Here is a 17,205-nt window from a genome sequence, read left to right as displayed (position 1 = left end):
TTGCTATTGTTAATACTATTCTCATACTTTAGCTGTTGTACCCCACTGATACCTTGTACAGCAGGGGAGGTGGTATTATGAATACCCCTGGTTCTGCGCTCCCTGGAATCAATGTATAGCCTTAATTATATAACTCAATTCAGAAATCCTTTTTATATCAGGCACTGTGTTGGTCACTTCACTATACCATTTCCTTTGATCCTCCTAATAGTCTTCATAAGCATGCATTATTATCCCCATTTTATATATGCAGAAACTCAGGTTTAAAGAGGTTAACAAAATTACCCAACACCATGAAGCTAATGTGATTCCTAGGTCTGAGATTCTGACTCAGCAGGCTCAGGTATGGCCTTGGAATCTGCATTACAGGTACCTCTCCCAACTTTCCCAATTCTGGTAAGGTGCCCTTTTCACTGTACTTTGGAAAATGATAGCCCAGATGATCTCTAAGAGCCCCTCTGGCTGCAAAATCTGTGAAGAAGAGAAAGTCCATACATTCATGTAAATAGTTTAGGGGGGAGGTAGTTTGTGGCTGTTAATGTTTTTTTAGAAGAGAATTAATTCAGTTCAGGGCATATCCCTGATACGGTCATTGTCTAACAGGCATACTGGGACTGAAAAAAATGCCCCCTGCTCCGAGTGTTTTGCATTTTGTAACTCCTGTTCAATTTCTCATCTGTCATTCCAAAATAATATTAAATTAAAATGCTCTGAAAACCAAGAGTCTAAAGTTTGAGCTTATTTTGTAGTCAAACTGGATGGAATTAAAGTAAGTTTATTTGCAGATGTTACTTAAACCACTTGCTGTGAATATTTATACACTTGCACTGCAAAATTATCAATACTCTTGATTAAGGGGGTTATATTAATTACCATTAATTAATTAATTAATTATATATAATAAATTATCCCCAAACTTAATGGCTTAAAACAACAACTATTTATTATTTCTCAGTTTCTGTGAGTCAGGAATTCTGAAGCAACTTGCCTGGGGGGTTGCTACTTAAGGTCTCTCACTGTGGTTGCAGTCAGGATATTGCTGGGACTGCAGTCATCTGAAGGCTTGACTGGGGCTGGGGGATTCTTTTGCCAGACAGCTCATTCATAGAACTGTTGGCAGGAGGAAGCACAATGCCTTTTATGAGCTGGTCTCTGAAGTGTCACACTGTCACTTCTGCTTTGTCCTGTTTCTTAAAAGCGTCACCGAATTCGGTCCCACACAAGAAGAGATTTAGGTTCCATGCCTTGAAGAAGGAGTATCACAGAATTTGTGGACATATTTAAAACCACCACAAGAGTTCCCCTCGTGGCTCAGCAGAAACAAATCTAACTAGAATCCATGAGGACGCAGGTTTGATCCCTGGCCTTGCTCAGTGGGTTAAGGATCCAGTGTTGCCATGAGCTGTGGTGTAGGTTGTAGATGTGGCTGGGATCTGGCATTGCTGTGGCATGCGCTGGTGGGTACAGCTCCAATTCGACCCCTAGCCTGGGAACTGCCACATGCCATGGGTGCAGCCCTAAAAAGACCAAAAAAACAAACAAAAAAAACCAACAAAAACAACAACAACAAAAAAAAAAACCAAAAAACACTACAGGAGTGCTACCCATACTTCCCTGGAGGTGTAATATACAAGCTATGGGGAAGTATTGCCATACTAAGGAATTCAATAAAGATTACTCAATAATTATGAATTGCATTTGACACCAAGTGTTTTGGATGAAGTGTTGTTTCTGTAGTATCATGATAAACTTGTAGTATGGTATTTTTTTATCACTTTAAATAAACGTCAAATAAATATAGAACATTTTAAAATATTTTCATGCTCCTGGGTTGGAAAAATTAATATTGTAAAAATGGCTATACTACCCAAAGCAATCTACAGATTCAGTGCAATCCCCATCAAATTACCCATGACATTTTTCACAGAAACGGAACAAATAATCCAAAAATTTACATGGAACCACAAAAGACCCAGAATTGCCAAAGCAATTCTGAAGAACAAAAACCAAGCAGGAGGCATAACTTTCCCAGACTTCAGGCAGTATTACTAAGCCACAGACATCAAGACAGTGTGGTACTGGTACCAAAACAGACATATAGACTAATGGAACAGAATAGAGAACCCAGAAATAAACCCAGGCGCCTGTGGTCAATTAATCTTTGACAAAGGAGGCAAGAATATAAAATAGGAAAAAGAGTCTTTTCAGCAAGTATTGCTGGGAAACTTGCTCAGCTGCATGTAAATCAATGAAACTAGAACACACCCTCACACCATGCATGAAAATAAACTCAAAATGGCTGAAAGACTTCAATGTAAGACAAGACACCATCAAACTCCTGGAAAAGAACATAGGCAAAACATTCTCTGACATCAACCTTATGAATACTTTCTCAGGTCAGTCTCCCAAACAGAAATAAGAGCAAAAATAAACCAACGGGACCTAATCAAACTGACAAGCTTTTGCACAGCAAAGGAAACCAAAAAGAAAACATAAAGACAACTTACAGAATGGGAGAAAATAGTTTCAAATGATGCAACTGACAAGGGCTTAATCTCTAGAATGTACAAGCAACTTATACAACTCAACAGCAAAAAAGCCAACAACCCAATGGAAAAATGGGCAAAAGTCTTGAATAGACATTTTTCCAAGGAAGAGGTACATATGACCAACAAGCACATGAAAAAAATGCTCAACATCCCTGATTATTAGAGAAATACAAATCAAAACTACCATGAGATACCACCTCACACCAGTAAAAATGGCCATCATTAATAAGTACCCAAGGAGTTCCCGTCGTGGCGCAGTCGTTAACGAATCCGACTAGGAACCATGAGGTTGTGGGTTCGGTCCCTGCCCTTGCTCAGTGGGTTAATGATCTGGCGTTGCCGTGAGCTGTGGTGTAGGTTGCAGACGCAGCTCGGATCCTGCGTGGCTGTGGCTGTGGTGTAGGCCGGCGGCTACAGCTCCGATTAGACCCCTAGCCTGGGAACCTCCATATGCCACAGAAGCAGCCCAAAGAAATAGCAAAAAAAAAAAAAAAAAGTCCTCAAATAACAAGTGCTGGAGAGGGTGTGGAGAAAAGGGAACCCTCCTTCACTGTTGGTGGGAATGCAAGCTGGTACAACCACTATGGAGATCAGTATGGAGATACCTTAGAAATCTATTCATAGAACTACCATATGACCCAGCAATCCCACTCTTGGACATATATCTGGACAAAACTTTCTTTAAAAAAACACACACACCTGCATGTTTATTGCAGCTCAATTCACAATAGCCAAGACATGGAAACAACCCACATGTCCATCAACAGACAATTAGATTAGGAAGATGTGGTATATGTACACAATGGAATACTACTCAGCCATAAAAAAGAATGACATAATGCTATGTGCAGCAACATAGATGGAACTAGAGACTCTCATACTGGGTGAAGTAAGTCAGAAAGAGAAAGACAAATACCATATGATATCACTTATATCTGGAATCTAATATAAGGCACAAATGAACTTTTCCACAGAAAAGAAAATCATGGACTTGGAGAACAGACTGGTGGTTGCTGGTGGAGGGACAGGGGAGGGAGTAGGGTGGATGGGAAACTTGGGGTTAATAGATACAAACTATTGCCTTTGGAATGGATTATCAATGAGATCCTGCTGTATAGCACTGGGAACTATGTCTAGTCACTTACGATGGAGCATGATAATATGAGAAAATAGAATGTGTACATGTATGTGTAACTGCGTCACCATGCTGTACAGTAGAAAAAAAATTGTATTGGGGAAATAACTATTAAAAAATAATAATAATTAAAAAAAGTAAAAAAAAGTTGGAAGGCACCTCATGGATCATCTAGTAACTAGAATTTAGTCTTATCATCTTTACAGATGAGTTACTTGAGACTCAGGGGAAAACAATTTTTTTTTTTTTTTTTTTTTTTTTTGTCTTTTCTAGGGCTGCACTCATGGCATATGGAGGTTCCCAGGCTAGGGGTCTAATCAGAGCTGTAGCTGCCGGCCTACACCACAGCCACAGCAAGGTGGGAACCAAGCGTGTCTGCGACCTACACCATAGCTCACGGCAACACTGGATCCTTAACCCACTGAACAAGGCCAGGGATCGAACCCTCAACCTCATGGTTCCTAGTCGGATTCATTAACCACTGCGCCACGACGGGAACTTCAGGGGAAAACAATTTTGCTAACAACATATAAACTATGTTTTGGACACTGCTATCTGCTATAGCTATGTCATTTTATTAACTTCTCCCAGCTTTGCTGGAGAGGAAAATAAGAATAGAGAGGCAACTAAAATGTCTTTGATTAGACGTCTAGTGTGTTTTGGAAACAGAGCTAAAACCCATTTCTCCCAACTGCCAGCCACAGCCCTTCACATGTAACATCCCCTCTCAGAACCCCACAGGATGTGACAGCAGAGCTGGCAACGCCTAGGCACCATATCTCTGGAGGATCAAGGAAAGGGTTTTCTCTCTAAACATCCAGGGTTCTTTTTAGTCTCTATACCTACCTGACTACTGCTTCCCCAGCCTAATGTTCTACCTGAGAGTCTTCTTTGGGAACCAGAAAAGAATCACAAAAGCTGCAGAAGCAGTGACTCCACCACCTGTTGCCTCACCTTCAAACTGGGTTTCTGAACTTCAAACTTCTGAACCTACCCTCTGTACTGTGAGAGGGTAGGTTCCCACCTTGGACTGGCTTCTCAAGGAACCTCGGATATATCTGATGTTCACACTCTCATCTAAGAAGTGTTCTAGGAGTTCCCATCATGGCACAGTGGAAACGAATCTGACTAGGAACCATGAGGTTTCAGGTTCGATCCCTGGCCTTGCACAGTGGGTTAAGGATCTGGCATTGCTGGGAGCCATGGGGTAGGTCACAGACGCGGCTCGGATCTGGCATTGCTGTGGCTGTGGCATCGGCCGGCAGCTGTAGCTCTGACTAGATCCCTAGCCTGGGGACCTCCATATGCTACGGGTGTGGCCCTAAAAAAGACAAAAAAACAAAACAAAACAAAACAAAACAAAACAAAAAGAAGTGTTCCAGAACAGGGCCTCATCCCCAGGGTACTTTGGCTGGAGACAGCCTTGCCAAGGGCTGCCAGCTTTACCCTCTAAACACCATCATTAGGAGTCTTAATTTGAAAAAATCCTAATAACTTTGGTTGTAGTAATAAAATCATTTAGGATTTTTTAGTGACACATGTTAGAAAAATCCGATCCAAATGACGTAATCTAAAGAGGAATTAATTGAAAAGTCCAGATGTAGAGTTGATTTCAGGTATGGCCCGATTAAGACAATCAAATAGTCCAGAAGGACTCAGTTTCTCTTTCATCTTTCAACTCTGCTTACTCTGTTGACGCCATTCTCAGACTGTCTGACCTGGTCCCTGAACTAATCATTATCACCAGAAGAATGTCATATTTTCATTGGCCTGGCCCGGGCTGCATAATACTCCTGATCTGTAGATGGGAAGAGTACAGCCTACCATAACAAAACAAAACAAAAGAAAAACACTTCATTTTACTGGAAGAGGAATGAAGGGATATTGGTAATAAACTTAAACATTTGAGCTCTTATTATGTGCTGCACTCTACATGGACAGTCTCATTTAATCGTCATAAACAACTCTACGATATATATATCAATATTACCCCCATGTCATAGATGAAGAAACTGACATTCAGAGAGGTTAAGAAGCATGCTCAAGGTGGACGTTCCCATTGTGGCTCAGTGGTAACGAGCCTGACTAATATCCACGAGGAGGTGGGTTCGATCCATGGCCTTGCTCAGTGGGTTAAGGATCGGGTGTTATGGTGAGCTGTGGTGTAGTTTGCAGACATGGCTGGGATCTGGTGTTGCTGCAGCTGTGGTGTAGGCTGGTGGCCGAAGCTCTGATTTCATCCCTAGCCTGGGAACATCCATATGCCACAGGTGTGGACCTAAAAAGCCAAAAAAAAAAAAAAAAAAAAAAAAATCAGGCCCATCCCGCGCCTCAGGCAGCCTAATCTCTATGGGGAGTTAGATAAGATAAATGAATCTGGCAATTGGTATTTAAGGGGATAGAATCAAATTGGCATGGGCCCTACAGTGGGTGCCGAGAAGGAAACTAAGGCACCTGCCTGGAAGTGGATTCCAGTCTGCACTAGACAATGGCCAGGCCTTGGTGTCCATCCTTTAGGGACCTAGTACTTGATGATAATAACTGAGAACCACTATATCCTTAGTATAAAATGTTGGATACCTATGTTGTTTAACTTAATATCCATGACAATCCATGAAGACTGTATTAATTAGTACATTACAACATTTGGAAAAGTAATGGTAAATACTTATGGTAAAAACTCATGGTAAATTCGCCATGAAATTTACCTATTGTTAGTCTATATATACACATGTGTGTGTGTATACACAAATATATATAATTTTATAGTCTATTATTCTAGAGTGAATGAAAATGAAATCAGGTGATATGAGTTCAAAAGCCCCTAGGGTTCAAGCATGTTTTAGGTAATTTCCCACCCTGAGTTAGTCTGAGTTTGCATCACTGGCAGAGTGGATAGGTAAGTGGCGGATTTGTGCAATGGGATACTGTGTAGCAGATAGAAGCAACAGATTAGCAACATACATAGTGCTTGTGAGTAGGACTGTGATCCTTGGCTCCTGAAGGGGGCTCCTCAGATGCAAGGTGGGGTGTGGTGTGCTGTGGAAATGCAAAGCAAACTATGACAGATGCAGTAGAATGACTCTCTCAGCATCGATCCCTCCTTCCTCTGCATGTCTCCCTGAACTGCAGAGGCTGCAAAGGTAGAATCCATCTTTATCAGCTTTCTTTACAGGCTCTGGGTATGATTAGAATATGCCATTCAGATGTGCTCCTAGGAGGCTCAAATTACAATCGAGTTAAGTGGGGAATGAAGGTGGGGTCACTTTGTTGCTACAGTATGTTGCCAGTGTCAGTCTGGCTGATGCAGAGTCAATACTGATAAAGGCAGCTCCTCCATCCTGGGTTGGATACAGCAGCTGAGACACCATCTGGGTGTTGTTCTGGGAGCCATTCCTAGGGGCCAACCTAGAGCCCACTCTTGCATCAATTTTGTAAGCACCCAATTCCCTGTATTCCTTTCCTGCTTAACATAGCTGGAGCTGTTTTTCTAATCCTGTGTGTCTCTGTGTGTGTGTATGTTTAAGATTTTAATGTGAAATCTCTTGATTTGTAAACATGGACTTGGACAAGTTCCCTAACCTTTCTGAGCCTAGTTTCCTTGCCTATAAAATGGTTGTATGAAACTACTTCCCATAGCATAGTGGGGAAGATTCATGGAATATCATTTGCAAAGTGCCTCTCACATAGCAGCTGCTCAGTAATGCAAAACTTTTTGTAGTATAAAAAGCATGGGTTTTGTGGAAATTGGGTTTGAATCATGCTAACACTGCTTACCAGCTGTGTGACCACTTAAAACTTTCTGAGGCCCTGGAAGATTCCGATGATAAAATATCTAGTACTGCATGGTCTCTATGTTTGTGTGCTGTTTGGTGAGGATTAAACAGCTGACGCATAGAAAGATGCCCAGCACAGCACTTGCCTGGTACATCATCTTGAATGTTAACTCAATCTTCTTGAATGTTAACTCCCTTATTTATCTCCGAACCCCTTGAGTTCACAGTAAATTTTATTATATCTGCCGATAAATAGGATAGTTGAGAAGAAACTAGTACATGGTGGCAAAGGGTGCAGTTACACAACAGCCACGTGCTCCCTACAGGAGACTGATAATTTTATTTCTCCATAATCCAGGACCTAAAGCTGCATCTGCCACTTCAGCGGGTGTGTCTGGGTACTCTGGGGGCCCCTTCTGCACACACCTCTTTCCTGCCCCCAACTGTCCTTTCTTCTGCACTCCGAGCTCTGCTGCAGGAGATAGGGCTGGCGCTCTGGGCATCTAGGGGCTCCCAAGTGAGATAGGAGTGGACTGGGGAAAGGAAGCCTTCAGGGCTCCTTGGGGAAGTGTCAATACAGCGGGAAGGAGAGGAGGGAGGGGTGATGCTGGACACAGCGCATCTCTTGGTTTAAGACAGTTGTCGCACCCCAGTGTGGGCGAATGCAGAGCAGACCCCAGGAGAGTAGGAATCAGACAACTGCTGAGAGAATAGGGGGAAGAATGGCTGTTTTAGAATTATTTTCTAGCCATTCTTCTTACTTCTGGGCAAGAAGTATAACTGGTGGAGTCTGTTGTAAAGCATTGGCAGAGGCCATCAATAATAGACAATTATTTTGAGTCTTGCCCATGATATACTCCTGTAAGCACGGGAGGGAAGAGCAGGGTTTTGTTTTCATTTTTGTTTATTTTTAATCCTTCCCAAAGCCTAGCAGTGGCGATTAGCACACAGTGATTGACACACAACCTGTAACTCATTGTCAGTGTGGGCAGGGCATCTTGTGGAGAGACCTGACCATTCAGTAAGCATTGGTGTAGTGCCCATGACCTTTATGCCAGAGGCTGAAGATATACAGATAAAATCATCCCTGTACCCAGAGAACTGGCATTCTAGTGACAGAGGCAGAGGCAGGGGTTCATCTAACACTAATTAAGTACCTACTATATACCTTTTACCAGGCCCTGGGGATATAACAGTAAGATCTGGTCCCCGCTTTTAAAGACCTTATAGACTGTTGGGGGTGGGGGTGGGAAGAAACTCTCAGATGAACAGGCAGTTATAATCTGGTGTACCCAAACGGGGAGGGGTGGGCAGAGTAGAAGCTTGAGATGCTAAGGAGAATCTGTAGACCTGTAGACCCTCTTATCCTTCCTTTATTTATTTGTTTATTTTTTTTTAGTGTAGCATATTAAGTTCCTAGGCTAGGGGTCAAATTGGAGCTGCAACTGCCAGCCTACGCCACAGCTCATGGCAACACTGGATCCTTAACTCACTGAGTGAAGCCAGGAATGGAACCCGCATCCTCATGGACACTAGTCAGGTTCGTAACTGCTGAGCCATGACAAGAACTCCAGGCCCCCTTGTCCAGAATGTGGGGGCTGTGGGGGATCTGTCCAGGGTGGAATGTTGGGTTAAGAAGGGGCGAATGGGACTTATTCAGGTGACAAGAAAGTGGTGGTGTGTGACAAGGAGGGGGTGATATGTGTGTGTGTGTGTGTGTGTGTGTGTGTGTGTGTGTGTGTCCATTGCTGAGGCTGGGGAGAGGCCATTCCAGGCAAAGACAGTACACTTGCCCAAGAAAGGGCCTGGAGGCCTGAGAGGACAGGCCAGTTTGGTGCTGCTGGAGGGTAAGATGTTAAGACGGGAGGGAGTGGTGGGAAGTGAGATTTGAAGCAAGTTGGGACTGGCTCTTACTGAAACTTGTTTGTTCTGCTAGGTAAAGAACTTGAATTTTATCCTGAAGGCCATGGGAACCAGAAGAGGTACTTTATTAATGAGATTGAATTCATTAATTCCGCAATCATTTATTGATGGTTAAGTACATATATTTATTTCCTAGTGGGCTAGATTCTGAAAATCTGATGGTGTGTAAAACAGCCCTTGCCCATGTGGAGTTCATGATCTTACGTGAGAGAGACAGATGAAACTAATTTGTTGTTGTTTTGGTTTTTTAGGGCTGCACTTGTGACATATGGAGGTTCCCAGGCTAGGGGTCCAATCAGCGCTTCAGCTGCCAGCCTATACCACAGCCATAGCAATGTTAGATCTGAGCGGTGTCTGCAACCTACACCACAGCTCATGGCAACACCAGGTCCTTAGCCCACAGAGCGAGGCCTGGGATCAAACCCGTATCCTCATGGATACTAGATAGGTTTGTAACCTGCTGAGCCACAATGGGAACTTCCTAAATTAATGGATTTTTTTCCTTCTAGGAGAAGGTATTAAGGTCATATTTACATGATAAATCAATTAAAATAATTGTATATTACATAGTCACCCCCAAATTAATAGTTATAAATATGACAGTGCTATTTTATGTAAAGCAGAGTATTCTTTTTTTTTTTTTTTCCTTTTTGCTTTTTGCACGTAGAAGTTCCTAGACTAGGGGTCGAATCAGACCTACAGGTGTCAGCCTATGTATGCCACAGCCACAACACTGGCTCCCCAACACACTGAGTGGGTCCAGGGATCAAATCTGCATCCTCATGGATGCTAGTCAGATTTGTTTCCAATGTACCACAGTGGGAACTCCCTAAAGCAGAGTATTCTGATGTGGGGCTTTGATCCAGCTGTTGAGAGGTAATTACCCAAAAACTGCTTTATTAGTTTCCTATTCCCACTCTAAGTGGCAGCTCTAGGTCAGCTAGTGGTAAAATACCAAATAATGGCCACAAATAATAGTCACAGACATTTGGTGAGTGATCTCAGTGTAGCTGTCATTGTGCTTCATGCAGATTATCTCATTTAATCTTCAAAGCAATCAGATAAATGAGATTTATCTCATGTAGGGGTGTATGTCTGACTTTAATATTTGTATAATTCAGTCAGTGAGACTGCACTTGATTTTTATATTTTGGTATTAGCAACTGTGATATTACACTGGATAACAGTTCCCCAAAATATCCATGTCCTAATTCTTGTAACCTGTGGATATATTACCTTCAATGGCAAAAGGTACTTTGTAGATATGATTAAGTTAAGAAGCTTGAAATGGGAAGAGGATCCTTGATTATCCAGGTGGGTCCAATGTAGTCAGGGATCCTTATAAGAGGGAGGCAGGAAAGCCATAGAAAGCCAGGAGATAGGGAGCTGTGATGACAGAAGCGGAGGCTGGAGTAAAGAGGGAAGAAGGTATTACAGAGTAAGGGATGCTGGAGGCCCTTAGAAGCTGGAAAAGGGGAGTTCCCATCGTGGATCTGTAGAAACAAATCTGACTAGCATTCATGAGGACCTGGGTTCAATCCCTGGCCTTATTCGGTGGGTTAAGGGTCTGGTGTAGGTTGCAGATGTGGCTCGGATCCATGTTGCTGTGGTTGTGGTGTAGGCCGGCAGCTGTAGCGCCTATTAGACCCATAACCTGGGAACCTCTATATGCCACGGGTGCGGCCCTAAAAAGAAAAGCTGGAAAAGGCATGGAGACGGATTCTTCCCCTAGATCTTCCTAAAGGAACAAAGCCCTGCCAGCACCTTGATTTTAGCCTCTAAGAACCATTATCCATCTTCTGACCTCCAGAACTCCAAGGTAATAAATTTGTGGTCATTTTAAGCTACATTTTAAGTTTATAGTGATTTGTTGTAGTGGCAATAGGAAATTAATAAAGCAAGTTTTTTTTTTGATACTTACCTCTAAACAGTTGGATCAAAAGCCCCATATTAGAATACTCTGCTTTGGAGTTCCCATTGGGGCTCAGTGGAAATGCACCCAACTAGTATCCATGAGGATGCAGGTTTGATCCCTGGCCCCGCTCAGTGGGTTAAGGATCTGGTGTCACCACGAGCTGTGGTCTAGGTCACAGATCCGGCCTGGGTTCCATGTTGTTGTGGCTGTGGTGTAGGCCAGCAGCTGCAGCTCCAATTTCACCCCTAGGCCTGGGAATTTCCATATGCCACAGGTGCAACCCTAAAAAAAAAAAAAAGAAAAAAAAAAAAAGAGAGAAAGAAAAAGAAAACTGTGCTTTGCATAAAAAAGACAAATATTTTAGAAGCTTGTAGAAGGTCTCCAGCTGGGGGAAATGAGTCTGAAAGTGAAAGGAGAATGAAAGGAGGAGAGAGAAAGAATATTTTAAAACAAGGGAACCAAAAGAAACAAGAACAGAGAGGCGGGACAAAGAAGGCACATGTGGGGAAGCTAAGAGCCTGATTTTGCCAAAAGCATCAGGCACATCAGACAGGTGGAGTGTGACGTAAGACTGGGAATTTTGGCTGTAGTCAGACTGACCCTTAGATGCATCAGCACAGACTAGGCAGTGAAGAGTCACAAGAGGATTTTTTTTTTTTTTGGAGGAGGGAATGGGACATAATCATGTAGTATTTTACAAAGAACTCCCTCCACATTTGGGAGTGGAGGAGGGTAGGGACAAAGCAACCAGGTCTGAGACTTTTGCTGTTAACTGAACCTTAGAATGCAAGTCCAAACCAGCCTAGTGGCAGTGAGAAGGGAGTGAAGATTCTTCCTGCTATAAATAATAATAAGCAAGATATTTGTCTACACCAGCAGTTCCCAAAGTGTGGCCCCTGGACCTTTGCAGTGTCCTTTCAGGGAATTCTCAAGGTTAAAGCCATTTTGGATTCTCATTAGCCCAGGGCATGGTGAGTCTTTCAGAAGTTACACAACTTGTGAAGTTTGCTGTGTACTCAATGCAAAAGGAGAATTCAGCTCTCTTCCATTAAGATAGACATTATTTTTTTTTTTTTTAGGGCCGCACCCTTGGCATATGGAAGTTCCCAGGCTAAGGGTTGAATTGGAACTTAAGCTTCTGGCCTATACCACAGCTGCAGCAATGCCAGATCTGAGCTGCATTTACAATCTACACTGTAGCTCATGGCAGTGCTGGATCCTTGACCTCCTTGACCCACTGGCGGGGCCAGGGATTGAACCCACATCCTTATGGATACTAGTATGGTTTTTTACCACTGAGCCACAATGGGAACTCCCATTAAGCCAGATATTAAAGAGACTTGCAAAATGTATTTTTAAAAAATTTAGCCACACCCACGGCATATGGGAGTTCCTGGGCCAAGGACTGAATCCAAGCCACAGCTGCAACCTATGCCACAGCTTTGGCAACAGATCCTTTAACCCACTGTGCCACATCTGGAACTCTAAAAATGTATTATTTTCTTTTGGAAAACAATATTTCACAAAAATGCTCTTTATGCTAACATATAATGACTTGTTACTTCTAGATGAGTATACATTTAGACATCTCTTAGAATTAAATTCTAATATGGTAAATATTGGTGATATAAGCCTTATAAACAATAGCTCTTTGTGGTCTTCATAATTTTTAAGAGGTCATGAGAAAAAATTGTGTCACAGCTATTGTAAACAAATCTTTGGGCCTGATTCTGTTTATTTATTTAGGGTAAATTCCTAGACTTTAGTTAAAGAATCAGTCTTTTAAATCTTGGAGTAGGCAAGGCAGATGTGACTTCCCAACTGATAGACCAGGCTCATTGGGGTTAAGGCACATTCACAAGTGCACACACCTTGCATGAATGAAAAGAAGGCCAAAAATCATGTGTTATTTGCCATATCCTGGGCTTTTCCTGTTGTTCAGCATGCCAGTTTGCACGCTTGCAGGATTGGCCTGCCAGAAGGGGCGCGGGGAGGGCCAGTCCTCAGGCTGCACCCATCCCAGGAGGGTGTGTGTGCCAGCCAGGTGCCAGCTTCCCAGCCTATGCTAAGGGCTCCCTCTAGAGGCTGTGATTAGATTCTACATGGTTCTTGCTTTATCACGACTGTTAGTGCTGAAATTTCAGCCCAGGAAGAGTTGAAATTCATGGCTGCCAATCTTTTTGGAGCAGCGATGGGCAGAAAGCAGGTCCCCATTTTCACATGAAGAGACTGTGGACTTGAAAATCAGTGTGTAGCAATGATGAAGCCTCTGAACTGACCTGAATTTTGGACAGCTGGGGTCACTTGACCTCTCTGTTTCAGTTACTTGGGAGGAAACAGCCGACTTGATCTCGTCACAAGGATCAGCTATTATTCTAGGCGCCAGTTGTTTTCATGTCCCCAGCCAGTGAGAGAAGACATCAGGGCAAGGGCTTAGTTCCCTGGGCTACTGTATCCCAGAGCTCTCCTTGCATTTATTGGTTTAGCTTAACCTGAATCTGACTTTTGGATGGGTCTTTATAGTTACAGTATTTAATGACTTTGTTCCTTAGCAGTTCATTTTTTTTTTTTTTTCTTTTTGCCTTTTCTAGGGCCGTTCCTGCGGCATATGGAGATTCCCAGGCTAGGGGTCGAATCGGAGCTGAAGCCACCGGCAACGCAGGATCCAAGCGGCGTCTGCAACCTACACCACAGCTCACAACAACGCCAGATTGTTAACCCACTGAGTGAGGGCAGGGACTGAACCCGCGACCTCATGGTTCCTAGTCGGATTCGTTAACCACTTCGCCACGACAGGAACTCCCAAGTTCATTTTTCAAGACCTTCTCTACAATTCGTTCATTTATTAAACAGACAGTAACAACCTGGCATTGACTGAGATATGTGTCAGGCACTGGGCCAAGGGCCATACAGGTATTTTCTAACTTGATCCTGTCAAAACCCTATAAAGTCAGTGCTAGCATTATTCCCATTTTATGGAGAAGAAAATCAAGGCACAGGGAGCTTATGTCACTTGCCAAGATCCCAAAGCAGCTGTGTGGCAGAACCAGAATTCAAAACCAAGCCATCTGGCTCCACAGCCATGACACTATACCAAACCTTGATAATAAGAGTTTGCATTTTTGAAGGATTTGCTGTATTGTTGGAGATTTCCATACAATATTTTACTTAATACTCACAGCAGTTCTATAAAGTAGGTATTATCTCAGATTTACAAGGATGATACTTATGTTCAAGTCACTCAGCTATTGAATGGGAGAGCTAAAATGTTATCTCTGGGTCTTCGAAGCCTGTGTTCTTTAATTCAGAACCATCTACATGCCAGGAAAAGATGAGGAAGACCACCTGAGTCTTCAAGGAGCTTAGATTTTATTCTCCTTGTGGGATAATAATAGTTGAAGATATTTATTGGTCTTACTGGCCTAAACTTTTATACATATGAAATCATTCAATCCTCACAACAATCCAGTGAGGTAGATCGGATTATCATCACATTTTACAGATGAAGAAACCAAGGCCCAGGGGAGGAAGGGGTTGAAGAAATTGCACGAAGTCCCTCTTAAGTTTGGGAAATGGTAGAGTTGGGATTCAAACCCAGGAAGCCTGGTTCTGGTACCTGTGCTTTTATCCATCACATTATCGAAAGAGCAAATAGTTCCTACAGAGGTGCAGAGGCCACTGACCAGGGTTGAAGATAGCTGAGGGGAGCAAGCCCAGCCTGCAGAGAGATTCTAGGAGGGAAGAGAGGTGTCACCCCTGAGCTCTGTTCCTCTGTGGTCCTGGCCTTCTAGTAGCACTTGAAATAATGCCTTCTCCTCAAATCTAAGGCTAAAAGTAGAATTCAACACATTTCCCCACATCCTTCTAAATGGCTCTTTCTTGCCAATGTCATCACCATTCTCTCATACCATCAGAACCCAGTTCTGGTAGATAATTTGTTGGTACTCCAGGACTGTGTTGAAAAAGATTCCAAGATGTCCAGTCCAGCATCAGCAAGAAAGAGTGATATGATTAATGAAAACTTTTCTGTTGTGGGATGCTGTCTCTGAAGTGGGCTGTGTCCTGAGAAGGGTTTAAGGAACTAGGTCCTGAGAGCAGGTGCTGATGGCCTTGGATGAGAACATGGCTGTTCTTGGGGAGAGCAGGCAGGTGCTAAGTCGTACTGGCCAAGCTTAGAGAAAAAGGAATTCTGGATAAGAGGCATCAACAGGGGGACTAAGGTGAGGTTGCCAAGTGGGAGAAGGATGGCAGGTGCCTAAAGGAAAGACAAGGAGTAGATGACTTCCTTTTTGAACACCATAGCTGGGAATCCTCAGGCCCCAGAATGGGATGAAGCAAGAGCCAACCAAGCACCCCATTTCTCCTGTGCTACAGAATTCTCTCCACAAGAAAGACAAAGCAGTGATGCTTTTCAATTGGGCAGCATAGGATTCTGGGACAAATTCCAGTGGGAATGAAATCAGCCAGGATAAATAGGTAGAGGTAGGAAAGAAGAGGTTGGTTGGGGTTAAGCTGTGGGTACAGTGAACAGGGTAAGTGAGTCTGAACACAATGGGGGAAACTTGAAATAAGGGTAGAACTGTGACTGTCTCTTGGAACCTAAGGGTGAGAATGGACCTGGAACCTGGGAACAGGAGTATCATGCCGGGAATTCTCACCATCTCCTGTCTCTGCTTCTCTATACTTGTGTGCTTTCATCTGTCCTCTCCCTGATAGCTGGCTTCACTTCTTAGCTTTCTTGTCAAAACAAGGCTGCCTGGCTCTAAGTTTATGTCACAGTTTCAGCCAAAGACTTCCATGAGAATTTGAGTCTCAGTCGTTAATTTTGGGGAGTGAGAATCCGATTGGCCCATCTTTGGTCTATTGTTCACATCTGAGCCAATCAGCTAAGGCCAAGAAGGCAATGCAAACATACCTGTTAAAGGTGCATCCTTATGGATGTTGGATAGGGATGGGGGATTTGCTCAGGACGAGGGACTAGAGTTGGCTGTGGAGCAAGGGACATACTCCAAATGTTTACTAAAGATGAAGGTCTAAAGACAGCACCAGAGAACACCAGCATTGATTGAATATTAGAAAGGAGAGATGGGGCAAGAAAAAGAGTCTCCAGAAGGGAGGAAAACCACGAGAGAGAAGAAAGTTTATTTAAAGGAGGAAGGTGGCATAAAAGCTCAAATGTTACAGAACAGCCAAAAAGGATGAGCAGTGTCAGAGACCATTTGATTCCAGAAAGTCCCAGAAAAACTTTTATTTATTTTTTTGTGGTATTTTCATATTTTTTTTGTTTTGGGTTTTGTTTTTTTTAAATTAAGATATAGTTGATTTACAATGTTTCTTCAATTTCTGTCGTATAGCAAGGTGACCCAATCACACACAATTCCCTGTGCTGTACAGTAAGACCCCATTGCCCACCCATTCCAAATATAAGAGTTTGCATCCAAAAACCCTGAACTGCCTGTCCATTCCACTCCCCCCGCCCACGCCCCGGGAACCACAAGTCTGCTTTCCTTGGCCATGATCTGTTACTGTTTTGTAGATAGGATCATCTGTGCCATATTTTAGATTCCACAAATAAGTGATATCATATGGTGTTTGTCTTTTTCTTTCTGGCTTACTTCACTTAGTATGAGAATCTCTAGTTCCATCCATGTTGCTGCAAATGTCATTAGTATATATTTTTAAGGCTGAGTAATATTCCATTGCGTATATGAACCACATCTTCTTAATCCATTCCTACGTTCATAGACATTTATGTTGTTTCCATGTCTTGGGTATTGTGAATAGTGGTGCAATGAACATGTATCTTTTTCAAGGAAAGTTTTGTCTGGATATATGCCCAAGAGTGGGATTTCTGGATCATATGGTAATTCTATATTTAGTTTTCTGAGGTATCTCCATACTTTTTTC

The 17,205-nt window shown here is 42.8% G+C and overlaps 1 protein-coding gene across 2 annotated transcripts in view; it reads left to right on the top strand.

Moving 5' to 3' along the window:
• The window catches only part of LOC110261213 (uncharacterized), a 171,907-nt gene that overhangs the window by 45,434 nt on the left and 109,268 nt on the right, over nucleotides 1–17,205 (top strand). For both annotated transcript variants that reach the window (XM_084959063.1, XM_084959062.1), the window contains 2 exons: nucleotides 8,860–9,000; nucleotides 9,397–9,442. In XM_084959063.1, coding sequence (XP_084815189.1) covers nucleotides 8,986–9,000; nucleotides 9,397–9,442 — 61 coding nt within the window. In that variant the 5' untranslated portion in view covers nucleotides 8,860–8,985. The remainder of the gene's footprint in view (nucleotides 1–8,859; nucleotides 9,001–9,396; nucleotides 9,443–17,205) is intronic.

This window comes from Sus scrofa, chromosome 6, assembly GCF_054392235.1.
Source record: "Sus scrofa isolate SSC_HxYL_T2T_F1_AM1 chromosome 6, Sscrofa_HxYL_maternal_Yorkshire_Landrace_v2.0, whole genome shotgun sequence".
NCBI classification, from domain to species: domain Eukaryota; kingdom Metazoa; phylum Chordata; class Mammalia; order Artiodactyla; family Suidae; genus Sus; species Sus scrofa.
The sequence above is the reverse complement of the archived record's forward strand: the minus strand, read 5'-3'. Positions and strand labels throughout refer to the sequence as shown.